The sequence below is a fragment of the Myripristis murdjan genome, chromosome 13 (assembly GCF_902150065.1).
Source record: "Myripristis murdjan chromosome 13, fMyrMur1.1, whole genome shotgun sequence".
NCBI classification, from domain to species: Eukaryota; Metazoa; Chordata; class Actinopteri; order Holocentriformes; family Holocentridae; genus Myripristis; species Myripristis murdjan.
Genome location: NC_043992.1, coordinates 2,373,725 through 2,389,781, shown reverse-complemented (window position 1 = coordinate 2,389,781; position 16,057 = coordinate 2,373,725). Strand labels below are relative to the sequence as shown.

The window sequence follows — 16,057 nt, the reverse complement described above, 5'->3', positions numbered from 1 at the left end:
GGATTATTACTTATCAAGTTTTTAAACTTTCTGTCTTCCTCTTCCCCAATCAGTGAAGAAAGGGCTTTGGTCTCCTGTGGTTTCTACTTTGTCTTAAAGCAGGAAGGACTTCATTCAGACCAGAGGAAGTCAACACTGGCTCACATACCCTGCATGAAACAGGCTGATTGCACTGCGTGCGTCATGGATGTTGCAGTTACACCTCCCAAGGTGGTTGTTTTCAGCTAATAAGCTCAACTTGTCAAAACAAAAAAAGATTTTCTCCTGTGTTTGTGGAACGACTTGTCCTTTTAACATACTCTGCTATATTGTTATTACAGTGTCTCTTCGCCTTCATGTACACAGGGAAAATATCATCCCAACGCCCTCATTTTCATTCACTCCGTTACATATATGAGCTGCACAACCATAACCACAGTCTGTCACCAGAAGTAAACAAAGAAAGAGGAGCAAACCACAAAACAAGACTGGTTCCTTGTTAGCCTACATTCTGTCAAAAGCCTTATGACATCTGGCAAAGTGACTGAAATGGCTTGTGAGCCATAGTTTCCAGATGACTGGTATAATGTGTGTATTCATCTGGAACACATACTTAGAGAACAAGAATTGGACAAGAAGCTGACGGCCTGATTTAAAAGACGGTCTGTGTGACACCAGCTTACTGCTCCTGCTCCCTGGCTCCCAACCTGACCTGCTGGGAGCTGTTTGTGCTTGTCTGAAAGCTGATCAGTGATTTAGTGTTGCTGAGGTTGATCATTGTTGTATATATAGTAAAAAGTCCTCTAGAGCAGTCCAGGTAGCTGTGGTTGTAGGAGTGAGAGGCCTTTTCTTTTGTTTACCAGTGTTAGGGAGACAGGTAAGACACCTGACTTCTAAGACCCTAAAATCCTTTTCTATTTAAAATGAAGGATAAATCCATTCTTCTTTGGACTGCATTCATTGTGGCACTGGTCGCTTTTGTGTTATGCTCAGGTTTCCCCCTAGGCTGGACATAACACTACATGGTACTGTATTATATTTGAATTATGCAGTAATTTATTTTGTAATTAGAAAAGCATTTGACAATACAATCAGCTGCTGAGTCTCTCCCAAGTTTTGCTGTGCGCATAGCCAATAGTCTGGAGAAAGGGAGATACTCTTGTTGTTTATTTTATTTTTTTCCTTCTATGCTGTTTGTTAATGAGTAATTAAAACCCAAACCTAAATCTCTGTGAAGCCTGGCCTGTGATGGTGAAATGTGATGTAGTCCCTGTTGTGAAGTATGGTGGAGTCCCTGATCTTTGGTAGGTGACGTTACCATTCAATAGGTGAGTACAATAGGTGGGTTTGGGATTAGGGGTTACTCTTTAAATGTATGTCTTATATGCCAAATGTCACACTACATGGACAAACGTATTGGGCCACCTGCACATCACACCTACAGGAGCTTTAATGACATCTCATTCTAAATCCAGAGGCATTAATATGGAGTTGGTCCCCCTTTTCATCTAGAACAGCTTCCACTCTTCCACTCTCCAAAGTCTCCACACTACTCAATGACACTAGCACCTATGAAATGTTGAAACGAGATCCTTCCAGTGGCTCCAAAAGAAAGGTCATAGAATGCCTCCAAAAACTACAACAGGATGGAGCCCTTGACTGGTCACAATATCTCCGTCTGTACCCACAAGACACCATTCCAGGCATATTTGGACTCCTCAAAGTCCATAAAGAAGGGGTCCCACTCAGACCCATTGTGAGCAGCATAAACTCTGTAACCTACAATATTGCTAAGCATGTAGCCAACATCTTAGCCCCTCTGGTTGGTAACACACCACACCACATCCAGAACTCTTTGGACTTTGTGAATAAAGTCAAAGGCTTAGAAAAAGAACAGGATGAAACTATGGTTTCATACGATGTGACCTCCTTATTCACCTGCATTCCAACCATGGAGGCAGTGGAAACTGTGAGACATCACCTGAAACAAGATAACACCCTACAAGACAGAACAAACCTCAATCCAGACCAGATCTGCCAGTTACTGGATTTCTGCCTCAACACCACATATTTCCAGTTTAACGGTAAATTTTACAGGCAAAAGCACGGCTGTGCTATGGGCTCACCAGTATTCGCACAAACTGGGAGTTATCAGAACTTTGCAACACAGGGCAGATAATGTACCAACCTCCACTTGGGCCCAAGCTGAAGAACACGAACACCTAAGGGGAGCCCTGAAAACTTGTGGCTATCCGAGTTGGACTTTTGGCAAAACACACTTTTAACAAACATCAAATCTCTGTATGTTTCAAACCCGGTAACACTCAGGCAGAAACTGGTTCACCCAAAAGACAGGGTACCACACAACCAAAAAAGCAGCCTGATATATGCCGTCCAATGCAGTGAGGAATGCAAGGACTTATACATTGGCGAAACAAAACAACCATTGAACAAAAACATGGCCCAACACAACCCCACCATGCAAAAATTATAAATCTTATCAATTTGGAATGAGAAAACACCAGAGGCATGATTGATATTTTAGTTTAATCTATTTCTTGTTGGTCTCAAAGTAAAAGTAGTAATACAATGAGTAAGGTAATGGGATAATAAATAAATAAATGCATACATACATAACTACATGAATAGAGACAAGTAGTTGTGTGTAAAAACACAGTACATACACCATGTTCACTTATCATATAAATTACACAACATTTCATCTGTGAAATATGTAGCGCAGGTGTCTATCCAGACAGTTGGATGCTTATTGAATCTAACTGAATACAGCTGCACTACAAACCCACAGAACCACCTGACATCCACCCTGTGTAGTTTCCAAATATATCCACTAGATGGCACCATCTCTCTGCAACTAAACCAGCACTGCGCCATCTTAAGAAGGCATTGAGTCTCATCTTCAGTGTGCAAATCTTTCTTTTCCTCCAACAAGAGAAAAAAAAAATCTCAGTTGGATGAGTAAACCCCTCTTGTTTTTGATTCTAATCAAACTGTTGAATACAACACTGACTGACTTGTTCAGATAAAGCATCTTATAACGAAACCTAGAAACATGCACTAGTGCACCATGAGATGTGGAGTGTGTGGCACTACAGCCAAAATAATTCAAAGGGAAAATATTGTACACTCAGGGTTGTACATTACACATGAGGACTGGCATTTGGCTATATGACTAAAATCATTTGACAAGTTGAACTGAAACATGTCATCGGACCTTTAAAGGGCTAGAAGGAAACCGTGATCCTTTGATGATACAGTGATGACAGATTGGATCCTTGAATTAGAGATACATGATGTTTGTATAATTTGTTAAGTTGTTTGTATTTTTAATCAATTAAATGGCCTGTACTCTGGTGTGGTAATTCCTGTATATATGTTGTATATTATATGGAAAGTGATACAGGACATCCCTTTCACACTGAAACACGTAAGTGGCACAGTACAGAATGTATTTTGCAATCAAACTGCAAATCAAAGACTTTTTCCTCATGAAAAGGATGGCCTGTTATGCTTCCCTTGCTAAACTGAGAGTATGTTTCTTTGGAAGTTAATAATTTGAACTTTGAAATGGCCTCTAGTGGCTCTTCAATTGTCTCGTAGAAACAGCAGGGGCTGGAGCCAGCGCTTTCACCAAGCATCTGTTTAGCACTGCTGCAGTAAAAAGAGACGCCTGGTACAATGTGTTGCTGTAACAGCTCCTGTATTGCATCAACATGTTATGACGTTGGTGAACATGTCCAGATTGGTATGAACATAAGTAATCATTAACTCAAATTTACAACCAGTATTTGCACCAGATGTTTGATTGTTTTCCCCAGCCTTCTATGGTCCTGTTTCTACTTCTTGTAACATATTTATCCAGGTAAAATTTAGAGGAGGAGGAATTCTTCACACATCACAATTAGTCCCATATTTAGTTTTAACATGTTATTTTTCTTCAAACCAGGTAAAAAAAAAAAGGCTGAATATGGCAGATCAGTGGACTAGGATGAAGAAAATGAAACTTGATACAAGAAATTCTGGAAATAAGTTGATTAGCATTGGAAAGAAGTGGGATTATCTCATCCCACTGATGGATTTGAACAAAACTAATAGACTTGCTGGCATGTATATGTTTACAATTTAAATGAGTAAGACAAACAATGAGTATAATCACAATTTGATGCAGCAACTTGTTTGGCTTTTGTTTGATTCTGAGACAGTGTTACAGGTATACTGTCACCTTAAAGGACCACAGTGGTGACTATGCATGTGCAGTGTAATTTCTACAAAATGTATAAACTTTACGTTTCTGATAATCTTTTCCCAAAGCAAACTGTGTGTTTTTGATATCATTTTTCCTCTTTTCTCCAGCCAGACTGTCTTCACATCAGTCTTCCATCACTGGAATAAAGTCCTCCACATTAGTTTCCATCACTGGAATAAAGTCCTCCACATTAGTTTTCGTAACAGCAGCAGCACTGTTGTGTTTTCAGGACTTGAATTTGGGGCGGAGTGATATGGTCCCTCCTTCTGCCATGGAAAATAGTCCCTGGGGAAACGTTTACTTTCCACAGCTAATTATCAGTTCTGTGGTTTGTGAATGTTGACACTTCGTTAGCTGCAGAAAGAGAACATTATATGGTGGCTGTTTCAACCAAAAATTCACATTTAAAAACCGAGGTGTGAATTTACATTGTGAAATCTTTAGCGACCCTGCATGATTAGCCAAATGGTTTTATTGTTATGGAAAATGTGGGGATTGTAGTAGCCAGGCCAAACATTCAAAATCACTGGAATGTCCCTTTCAAGTGAATAATGGTCTGAAAAATAGTCCCCCAGCATTAGATGGAACAGAATATTTTTGGTAAGGGCTAAGAAACAGGCAAAAAAGGTTTTTTGCTAACTAACTGTAGGATTTTGGACTTTGTCTTTATCTGGAAAATGTATTTGTACTTTTCTCCCTGTTTTTCTTCACCTTTCTTCCTTTTTTTCACCAAATCTGATCACTGATCATTATGTGGACACAGAGCAATTTGTTCCATTTGCTGCTTTGACCTTTGCTTTCCTTACTTTTGGTTGCATGTAGTGTTGTTAATCAGGGCATCTGACCTCATTCTGCATTCATTTCAAGTGTTTCTGGATTGGAGCATTGACTCAACCCTTGAATTGTAAATTTAGTGGGTTTTTTTTTTTCTTGAGCTGGAATTTTAAGTGGGTCATCATAAGTACAGCAGGTAACTTATTTGGCTTTCACTTTCTCAGAGCAGAGTTGACCTCGATGTCAATTACAAAGCAACTATCCTGGTAAGCCTTGCTCTCTCGCTTTATTATGGGGGGCATTTGGGGACATTTTGGTAGTCATAGAGAACCCCGGCACAACACAAGCGCACACACACACACACACACACACACACACACACTCCCAGCTCCTTCAAAACCCATCCCCCACTGCCTATCCTCCTCAGTAACTCCAATAATTCTTCTTTCCCTTTTTCTCCTTCTAAGTCCACTACAATCACACCCCGTCCCAGCTACTGAAATCTACCAAATCACATCATTCAGCCAGCTCTATGTACACACACACACACACACACACACACACACACACACACACGAGGAAGCCTCCCCTCACCCTCTCTCCCAGGCTGATTCCAGTCCATTCCCATTGAGTTTCATTAGCATACAGATGTTGGACTCAAAAGGGAAAGCAAGGGAGACACAAAAGGCCTGCAGAGCCACGGGAGGGGTGGAGGAGGGGGTTAAGGGTGGGAGGGGGTGGCCCTTGGCCTTTTCAGGCCTTACACACACACACACACACACACACACACACGCACACACACACACAATATTCAATAGTAAGTAGCCATGGGGGTTATGGGAGTCTGCTCTTGCCTCTCTACTGTTATTCATTCACTAGAGGGATATCCTCAGCCTGCCTACAGCTGAATACCACCACACACACACACACACACACACACACACACTCACTCACTCACACACACGTATGCACATACACTCAAAGGAGGACTCCACCTGCTTATTTTCCCTGTGTGCAACCAGCAACATGCATAAACTCATTTGTGCTCATGCACACACACACACACACACACACACTGGGTTGTATACACACACATACAATTCACAATAGCCCACATGCACACATACATACACTGGAGCATGCACATTGACTCACAATAGGACACACATGCATATACACGAATAGCACACATGGAATGCAGCAGTGCTCACATGCATGCACACACAGAGATGGACACACACACACACACACACACACACACACAGAAAGAGGAGGACCCCAACTTCTGCTCCACTTTGTGTGAATAGATGGAAATCAGTCACAAGTATCTCCATGTCCCATTGTGTGCTGGCCAGTCTTTGTTCAAGCATCTGTTGCCCAAACATTCTCCTCTGTGTCTCTCGCTCTAAATTGGTCTGTTTAGGCAAGTTGCAACAAATTTCACTCCTCTTCCCACACACACACACACACACACACACACACACACACAGAGGGGAGGGCTGGGAGGTTCTCTAAAGAGAAAGAGTTAATCTTTGTTCCATTGTTTGTCAGTGACACACAGATGATGGTAAAAAGGCCACAGAGCGATGCCAGCGTTTTAGACTGATGCTCATGGGAAAGTCTTCACCCAGAAAGCCCACACTTCATTTCATGATATCATTATAGTCATGTACTCATCATCCTCCATGGAGTAAAGCGTTTAAATGATTTAGGCTAGTTGTTTCCACTTTGAGCACTGCAACAAAAAACTCCATCTTAACAAGTATGTTTGTCTCATATTCAGCCTTAAAAGCTTATTTTTTTAAATCAAGGAAACAATCTGCGTGTGGGATGGGGTAATCCTACTTGTTTCCAATGCAGTGACTACGTTTCCATGCACACCATATTCTGGTTCAGGTCAATATTCCGGCTAAGGTAACTGCGCTGCGGCAACTGGAACATTCCGTTTCCATGTTACTTGGCATGTTCCCGTGTTTCGGCGTATTCCACTCTCTTATGTAATGCGACACTCAGCCGCGGGGGGCAGCAGTACACGTATAGGCGTCTGGTCTGCTGTGTTTTCTCCCATCGATATACTCCATGATATTTAAGTCTTTGATCAGCTAAAGGCAGACTGCAGTCTCCTGGCTCTTGCTGCTTTTCCAACTAAGGTGTTTACATGCCTCAATATTCCGGTTGGAACAGGCATATGCCAGGGGTCTTATCTGGAATTCTCTACAGCCGGAATATGACCGTAATCGGGTTCAGTGCGTGTTTACATGACACGTGTGCAACCGGAATATTGCAAATATTCCGAATAATACCAGATTATGGTGTGCATGTAAACGTACTCAGTGTCAGTTGTCTCAGGATTTTTTGTGGGAATAAGGAGGAGGCAGAATAAGGCAGATCAACCCATTAGGATGATTTAGGAAAGTTCTGGAAACAAATTGGTTGGTATTGGAAACAAATGGGATTATCTCAACCCAATGTTTTTTAAAAAAAACTTTTTAGAGGGAAAATTAGATTTAAACACTGAAATATGAGACTAAATTTCTTGTTAAAATATACATTTTTCTGCAGTCAGAATCATAAACAAATTCATTGGAGAAGAATGTTTGCACATACAAGTAGTTCAGCCTCGTGGTTTGCTGCTGCAGGTTATGCATTTTAACATTTAATGAAAAAAAAATATAAACGATGTAGTATATTGAAGAATAAAGCGGAACATAGGGAGTTGGTCTCTATGAAGTTGAATACAAAAATTGTTTTCACATTACATTTTTCACATTTTAGCTTTTATTACAAATATTGGGGCAATTTACAATGAGTCCAGTAACAGACAAAAATTCCTCGATCAGCGATACAAGAATGCAACGTATATTGAACTATGTATTATTAAATGATTTTGCTCGCCTTGGTGAAGTCAGTTGTATTTGCAGTGCTTTCATCTATTTTCATTGCCTTGAATTGTTACCTAAAGCTGCTACAAGGAAACCCTGACCTAGATTGGATTTGGCTGTGTTTAAGTTTTACATTTGACTAATTTGGCTGATGCTTTTAGGCATCAAGCACCAAGTAAACAACCAACAGAAAAAGTCAATGTTCCTGTGACTCAAACGTCATAATGACTGAATGTGATAATTAAGTGAATGATACGAGCTAAGAAGAGAGGTATTGAGAAAGTTTTTTATGATGAGAGCTAATTAGAGCGAGTGCAGGGAGGATATGAGGCAGGATGTGACTCAGCGCACTGAGGGGATGTGAGGATCTTCTCGGGGAGAGCAATAAAGTGAGTGAAGCAGCATTCGTGACTCAAATGAATGCTTTCACAGCGCTGGAGGTCATTTTATTTTAATGTGTGTTGCTTAATGTGTGTTGATGATCTTTGAAATGAGATTCATTCTGTTGTTTCACTCACTGCAAGTTACTCAGAATGAGAATAATCTAAATTAACACACCCCTCCACTCCCATGAAATCCTGAAAAAAACAAGACAAGCCATCCATGACTAAAGCAACCACTTCATAGTTATCACCTCATGCAAGCTGTACAACCACATGGCATGACAAATATAAGAAACAAACAAACACACAAAACAAAAAGTCATGGTTCTTTCATTTTCAAAAAACTTTTATTTTGAAATACAGAGGGACAAATATATTAAGATAAACAGCTGGAACCTCAACATAACCCATGGAATGTAAACAATAAATGCACTTAAATTATGTAGAAAAAAAAAAAAACACAATATAAAACAATGACAACACAATATAGTTTTTGCTTTGAAAAACAAAATAAATAATTTTTTAAGTTAACAAAAGTTACAAAATGGCTTGCTGGCTTGCTGTCAAATCAAGCTAACAATAAGCTCCAGCAAGAGAAGCATCCGTGGACTCACATCAGGGCAGGCGGAGTCACTTTCATGGCAAAAAAAATAAACACACAAAGAAAACTGATTTCATTTGAGCTCACATGATTTCACCTGCCGCTCAGAGCTAGCTAGCTGGCGTGCAGCAGCCACTGAGGCTGAGCGAGCTAGCGAGCTAGCTTGAGCGTCTTACAAACTCATTGTCATTGAGGCAACTGCGAAACATAAAATCAACTAAAGGTGGTCAACATTACACCTGTGTTCTTACTTCACCTGCAGAAGAAGAGAGCACACACCTGGGAACCGGTGAGGACATTGAAATGGCGGGAACTGCCACACACCGTTAGCCTCAATGCAGTTGTACAGCAGTAAAAGGATTGTTAGTACTGTAAATTACAAAGCACTAGTACACTGTAAACTCACATGTATCGGCTGACAGAGCACACACTGTAGTGAGTGCTATCAAACCTGAAGAAAAGCATGAATTAATGTTAAACTGTAATGGATTTTTTTTTCTCTTTATGGTTGTGCACGTGGGTGTGCTGGCTTCTGGTTTTGACCTGCCATTCCTCTTTCTGTTTCCATCGAGCGGTAACAGCAAACGGAAATAATGCTGCGTTCCTTTGTACATTGAACGAAGTCGGAACTTGGAAAAAAACGACCTCCTACATGGAATACAGCAATGGAACACCCGAAGGAGTCGGAATTTCAAGACGGGAACTTGGAGCTTTTCGATGTAGATCGAGCTCGTTATTTACGGAGCAGATTCAACATGGCAGCGCCCACGGTGGAATTTATTTTCCCTCGAATATTGATTTTATCTCGTATTTTGAGCGGAGTGAACCGTTCAATACGTTGCAAATTACTCATTAGTCCCATGTAATGTTAGCCCAACTGTATTTTGATGCCTTTTCAAGAAATTGCGAACGTTATGCTCTCGCCTAGCTAGCTTGCTAACGATGGTGCTAGCCAACGTTAACGTTGGCGCTGTAAACTTGGTTTAGCTGGCTCATGTTTGCTAACATTAAGGTTACTGAACAATGTTAACTGAATATAAACTAGCCGAAGAAACATTAGCTTCGTGGGGGCGTCCATGTTTGTTTCCACTACTTCCGACCTAATACAATGGAACACATTTACATTGGAAGTTGGGCTCAACACATTTTTGTTCTAGTTCCGACTTGTTTTTTTTTTTACCCAAAGGAACGCAGCATAAGTTCTCAGGCCTAAAGAGTGAGGAGAGGAGACTCACGGTGTGTTCACACCACCACAACCAGCTTGCTGATCAAGTCAAAGTATTAATGGTTGATATTGCTGAAATGTTCAGCTGCCTACGAGTGAACACGCCAAGATTTCAGCTCAGAGCAAAACAGCACTGACTACGTGACAAGCTCACTGTGGTGTGAACACACTGCAAGCCCTGATTTCTGTCAGGCCTCTCAGCCCATAAGGCAACATACATACAGAATGCCAAAACGTCTTCCTCCCCCCGTCCTCTCCTCTCCTCTCCACGGCCCTTTTTAAAGCCACAGGACAGCTCAAACCAAGAAGAGGGATGAAGTAAAGCATAAGTTCTCCCGCATCCTTAGAAAAAAATGCATAAACACAATCATAAAACAAACTCTGTCAGGAACAAAAAAGCAATAAATAAGTCCAAGGAAAGTGTTTAGCTATGGCAGTAACAATAAACATAATCATATCACTGTGTATAACCTGTCATGGCTAAAAGCTAGGCTAGGCATTAACAGTACTATCAGGTTAGGGATACTCTAACATCAACTTTGGTAACTAGAGAGTCAACGGGTTGTGCCATGTTGCATCCCCGAGGCAAGTTAACTGAGGGCCTACCAGGGAGGCAAAATGGCCGACACATATGGGAGTTCTCAAGCAAATGCAGAGGATAATATGACAACACCCAATCAATCAGTTAATCAGTAACAGCATACAGTCATTTGTCCTTCTTACTCATGGACAAGAAGTTAGTTCCATATAGATTAAAAGCCCTAAGTATGACTGGAATAGTGCTCTTCGCTGGTGTAATTGGATTATAAAAAAGACTTCATCAGACTAGTGGTAGGTCCAGAAAGTTCTGGAAAAGCCCTAAAGAGAAACATTGCAGCTATACGTATATATATTAAAAAATTGTGTAGCACACCAGTCTTACATAGGGCAAACAGCACTACTTACAAAATCCAGATTTCGAAAGCCGGGTACAGAAAATTCTCACACAGAACTTCCCACTGAGCGGAAACAGCATAAGGAAGAATGCCAGGCTAAGTGAAGTACCCTCCAGATATTCTCTAAAAATGGGTATACAACAGTATACAGCAGTTATAACGGCATAGAAAAAAAATTAAAATACAACAACAGAACAAAAAAAGAGAAGTCAGCTAAAACTGGACAAACACTGAGCAGCGCTACTACTGCTTGGATGAAAAATGCAATATGCACAAAGTTAGGTATGTTTACCAGGCTGGGTTTAAGCAGGGACCAAAAACAGAGCTTGATTTTAACTCTCTGTGGCTCATATCTGGAGTTTAAAATATATAATTTTTTTTATGGACTTTTTGCTTTATTAGACAGTATACAGTGTAGAGACGGGATAAGTGATGTGTCAAAGATGTGGAACTCCAGATCAGATCCTGGTCATCGAGTTAAAACAACAAGATTTTCTGTCCTTGTCTAAATCCAGCCCTATAATAAAACCCTATCCAACCCTTCTCTACTCGTCTGAGACAGACAGGCTGCTAAAGATGGGCAGGCGTCGGCCCTCAAAGCTCGGCGACTCCGAGCCACTGGAGGAGCTGAGGGAGCAGGAGGAGGTGTAGCCCTCCTCTGAGAGGGAGTCGGCTGAGGAGCAGCGCTGGAGGCCGGGCAGCCCGCCGAGGGACAGTGGCATCTGCTGGGGGAGGTTTGGGTGTTTGGAGGTGAAAGTGGAGGTGATGGGACACCTCGGGCTGACTGAGTCAGTTACAGCATAGAAGCGCAGGGTGGTGTCGCTGCCATCGCTGGTGAGGTCGGTGACGCCGGAGAAAGGGTACGGGCAGTGCTTCAGCTGGCCAGGCTCTGGGAAGAGAGGGGAGAGGAGCTCTGGGCTCCCCGTGGAGGAAGGTGGAGGGGAGACGGAGGAAGCCCGAGTGAAGACCAGGGAGGAAGGCTGCGTCTCCTGGACCGGCTGGAAAGTCTGCGGGGAGGAGAACCCTGCGAAGCTGATGCTGTGGCGAAGCAGAGGAGGCCTCATCTTCTGCTTCTGTGGTGGAGCAGCAGCAGCACCGGCGGCGTTGCCGTGCAGCTCATCGGCGTTGTGGATGAAATGGCAGCGGGCTCCGTAAGGGCAGAAGCCGATGGTGTGGAAAGTGCGGCAGGGCTCCGTCTTGTACTTAGGGTGCCTGCTGAGGCCTCGCAGTTCGTCCAAGCCGTGGGCGAACTGACACTTGGCGCCGTACTTGCAGGCCCCGCTTTCCTCATAGGTGCGGCACAGTTCGGTTTTGTAGCGGGTGGAGATGGGAGGAGATGGGGACGGAGGTTTGGATGCAGAAGATGATGGGATAGAGGAGAGGGAGCTGTTGCTGATGCTGAGGCCGGGCGGAGGGAGCAGCACGGATGGAGACATGTTACCCACCTTGTCCTCTCTGCCTGCTAGGCCGCCAACATTCCCCTCTATCATGCTGACTGAGCGGTCCACTCTGAAGGGGATGTGGTTGAGGGCAGAGCGGGGAAGCTCCTGCTTCCACTGCTGGTTGGAGGCCATGCTGAACCCCCAGAGGGCTGGGTCAGTCACCTCGGAGCTGCTGCTGTTGAACTTGGAGTTGGGGAGTGTGACAGGGCAGAGGGAATGGCGACGCTGGAAGCCCAGGACTCTCTGCTGTCGCTGCTGCTGCGAGCCTGTAGACGGACCATCTGTCACCTCCAGGGCGCGGAAATTCTGTCACACAAAAGAGAGACAGAAGAAGAAAAGAAGTGAGCTTTCTGCACTGGGGAAAGACAGAGAGGACAGACTGGACTTGAAAGGGGGTTTTAAAAGCAGCATCTAAAGTAACAGTGCTGTTAACAACACAGTGTGTGTTGATTTTGTCATTGTCAAGACATTCATTAAGACAATGCATTGTTTTTTGTTGGTTAAAAGTCTAAGGGAAGCTTAAGTTTTATGCTTCAAGAGGAACCATGGACCAAGTTGAGCCTCATTAAGAAGTTTGATCTACTTCAGCTGCTATTACTGCTATTATTGCTATTGCTATAGCAATATTGTTGTAGTTTTAAAGCCTCCTCAGCACAAGATACCATCAAACTCAAGACAAACATGTTCAATTCCTAAAAACAAACTGAAACACAAGCCTACTTTCCACCCCAACATTTCTGAGTCAATACTTCACGTTCAAATAACAATAAAAAGATTACTCTGAATTTTTCAGAAATATAGAAAACCTTTTTTTTTTTTATTTCAACACTAGAATTTACATAAAAAAAAAACAAAAAACAAACAAAAAACAAACAAACAAAAAAACTTATTTTATCCTGTGTCTATCTTAATACCAATGTGCATTGCTGTCTGAGTGGAAGTGTGGTTGTTGTTTTTATGTTTTGATGAGCTACTGGATATTTCAATTTCCCTTCGGGGATGAATAAAGTTTTATCTATCTGTCTATCTAGAATTTGCATAACAAACGTCAGACTCTACACCAAAGCACGATACACTCAAGCTCCAAAAACACTTGCAAAAATGTTTTACTCCATTGATTAAATTACTTTATAAATCATTTTTTCATAAAAAAAAAAAAAAAATTCATACTTATGCAAAGAAATACATTTAATCTGTAAATTAGGCATTACTTTCATATCTAGTTTTACCATGTATGGCATGAATGGTTTATTCATTAAATTAACATTTCATCACAATGCCTCATTTTTTGGAACACAAGTGGAGATTTTTCAGTATTTCACTTGAGCACTGCCTTCAGTGCAGGTCACTCTGGCTCAGAGCACAAACTGAACACATATGGGATGGTTGCATGATGTCTACTGATAAATATATAAAAAGTTTTGAACTGAACTCACCTTGCAGAACTCCTCATCCAGTTCCAGAAAAGGTGTTAGAAAGTCAGAGGGCATGGTTCGGTCCCACAGAGGAGAGCTGGGGAGGACAACAGCAAAAAAAAAAAAGTTTCTCTGCCCAGGGAAGAGGAGGAAGCCGGTGGATGGAGAAAGTTAGCCTGTCCTCAGGGAGTCAAGCGGAGGAAGGAGGAAGAGTTCGAAGAGACCTTCGAGATCGAGGGTAGGCCTGCTGAAGATGGTCGGTCCGTGGAGAGGAGCCCTTTGCGTGGTCCGGGAGTTGAAAGAGATGGGTGATTGGGAGATCTTTGTGCTGCTGGGGGGCAGATGGAGAATAAGTAAAAAAGTGTCAGGCCCAGGATGTGGAGTCTGGGGGAAAAGAGCAATCTGAGGAGAGGAAGAGGGAGGTTTTTTTTTTTATATGAATGCAGGAGACGCTCTCAGATCAAGCGCCCAAAAGTTCCTCGACCATCTGCTGGAATCTGCTTAAATAGTTGGGGAAACCCACCCACCCCCTGCCTTTTTTCTTCAGGGGGCAGGGCTGGGTGGGGAGCATGTGTGAATGTGTGTGTGTGTTTGTGTGTGTGCAGCTGGGGGGTTGGGGAAGGGGCTCTTGCATTGTAATGGTGTGCTGGGGGGCAGGGAGGGCAGAAAGAAAGAGGAGGGGGGAGTTGAATGAAGCTACTTTTCTTCCATTCATGGCTGAACCCCCCTCCAAGCAAGCTGAGAGCAAAATCCTCTAAAGGTGCATTCTGCAGTTTGGAGCCGGCCATCCCATCACTTTGTTTGGAATCAATGCAGCTAAGCAGATAATGACAGGTTTTGCAAATACCAAAACCCATTTACTGTCATTAGTGCAGTATAAGTGGGGGGCAGCAAGTGTTAAATGTATGTAAAAGTGTATAAAAGTGTCGTTCCAATATGGGACACCCAAGCATTTGACAAATGTGTGTCACTCTTTATTGAAATGTATCACTCCATATTTAAAAGGAAATGTATATAAAATACAAAAACACATGTATATATGTACAGAGAGAGAGAGAGATGCTGATTCCATCATAAGAAGCTGCTGTACTTGGAAAATGTTTTCATCACTTGTAGTTTATGGCATGAATAAGGATCATTTTGCCAGAGTAGGAGTCGCGTTTTGTCTGTCTTTCACTTTTTTTTCGACGGAGCTCGTTTTGGATTGAAACTATTGCCTGAAAGTGTGTTTGTCTTGTGATGCCTGTGCTGCTGTGAGGCAGATGAGTGAGCGATAAGTCCAGACGTGCTGGCCTGTTGTCACGGCTGCAAAGTCCTGCTTTGATTGTTGAATGTACTGTGTCATTTGGAAACTTGCTGCCACATTGAAATGGAAATGCAGGTCTGTAAGGACTGGTCAAATCTAGAAGGGAGAGAAATGACCAGCAGCCAAACCCTGGTGAGTGTTTGGTGCGTCTGCCTGCTCTCTCAGCCATTTTAGCAGATAGCCAACCATCCTGTGGAAATCCTCATTTTCTAAATATCTAGCTTGTTGGTTTTCAAACTTTTTAATGTTCCAGACCTCCAACTTGACTCCCATTTTTCGTGATTTTTGCCTTGGAGCCCGTAATATGGGCTGGAAGTGAGTGTCATATTTGAACACTGACAAAAAACAAAATAGCTTTCCATTAAACGTTAAACAAACATAATGTTAGAATTATCACTCATACATTTCTTAGAGCAAAATTTAAAACAACTCTCCTTTTTGCTGAGGACCCACTTGAAGCTTCCTATGGACCCTGTGGGCTCCCTAGACCCCACTTTGAAAACCACCCATAATTGTTCTCTTAAATAGTAAAAGTGCAAAAAAAAAAACAAAAACAAAAACAACAACAACAACAACAAAAAAAAACCAACAACAAAAAACTTGCATTGGGACTCTGTGGAGCTCAAATAGCTCAAATATTACTTTAGCATACAAAATGCCTTTGGCTTTGAATTCTACTCTGTGAGTAAAGGTGCATTTCAAACAAATGAGTGTTTTTTGTTGTACCTTGTTATGTGTCATGGTGTTTCAGAGTGTTTGTTGTTGTGTCAGGACTGCAGGGGCATTTCAGACGATGTTGATGTGACGGCTAAGCAATCAAAGAGCAGGGAGCTGCAGACAGGAAGTGT

General features: G+C 42.2%; 1 protein-coding gene across 1 annotated transcript; it reads right to left on the bottom strand.

The window, feature by feature from the left end:
* Window positions 1-11,591: 11,591 nt before the first annotated feature.
* On the bottom strand, window positions 11,592-13,985 carry LOC115370698 (mRNA decay activator protein ZFP36L1). The gene is made up of 2 exons (XM_030067834.1): window positions 13,925-13,985; window positions 11,592-12,794 (listed from the first exon to the last, which is right to left on the bottom strand). The coding sequence occupies exons 1-2, from the start codon at window positions 13,976-13,978 to the stop codon at window positions 11,592-11,594; spliced, it is 1,257 nt and encodes a 418-aa protein (XP_029923694.1). The 5' UTR covers window positions 13,979-13,985.
* Between the last annotated feature and the right edge of the window lie 2,072 nt (window positions 13,986-16,057).

Bases quoted from the DNA above. Each gene is read 5' to 3' on its own strand.
- LOC115370698 (XM_030067834.1), bottom strand. From the start codon at position 13,978: ATGCCCTCTGACTTTCTAACACCTTTTCTGGAACTGGATGAGGAGTTC. The intron at 12,795-13,924 runs GTGAGTTCAGTT...TTTGTGTGACAG, and splicing joins TGGATGAGGAGTTCTGCAAG to AATTTCCGCGCCCTGGAGGT.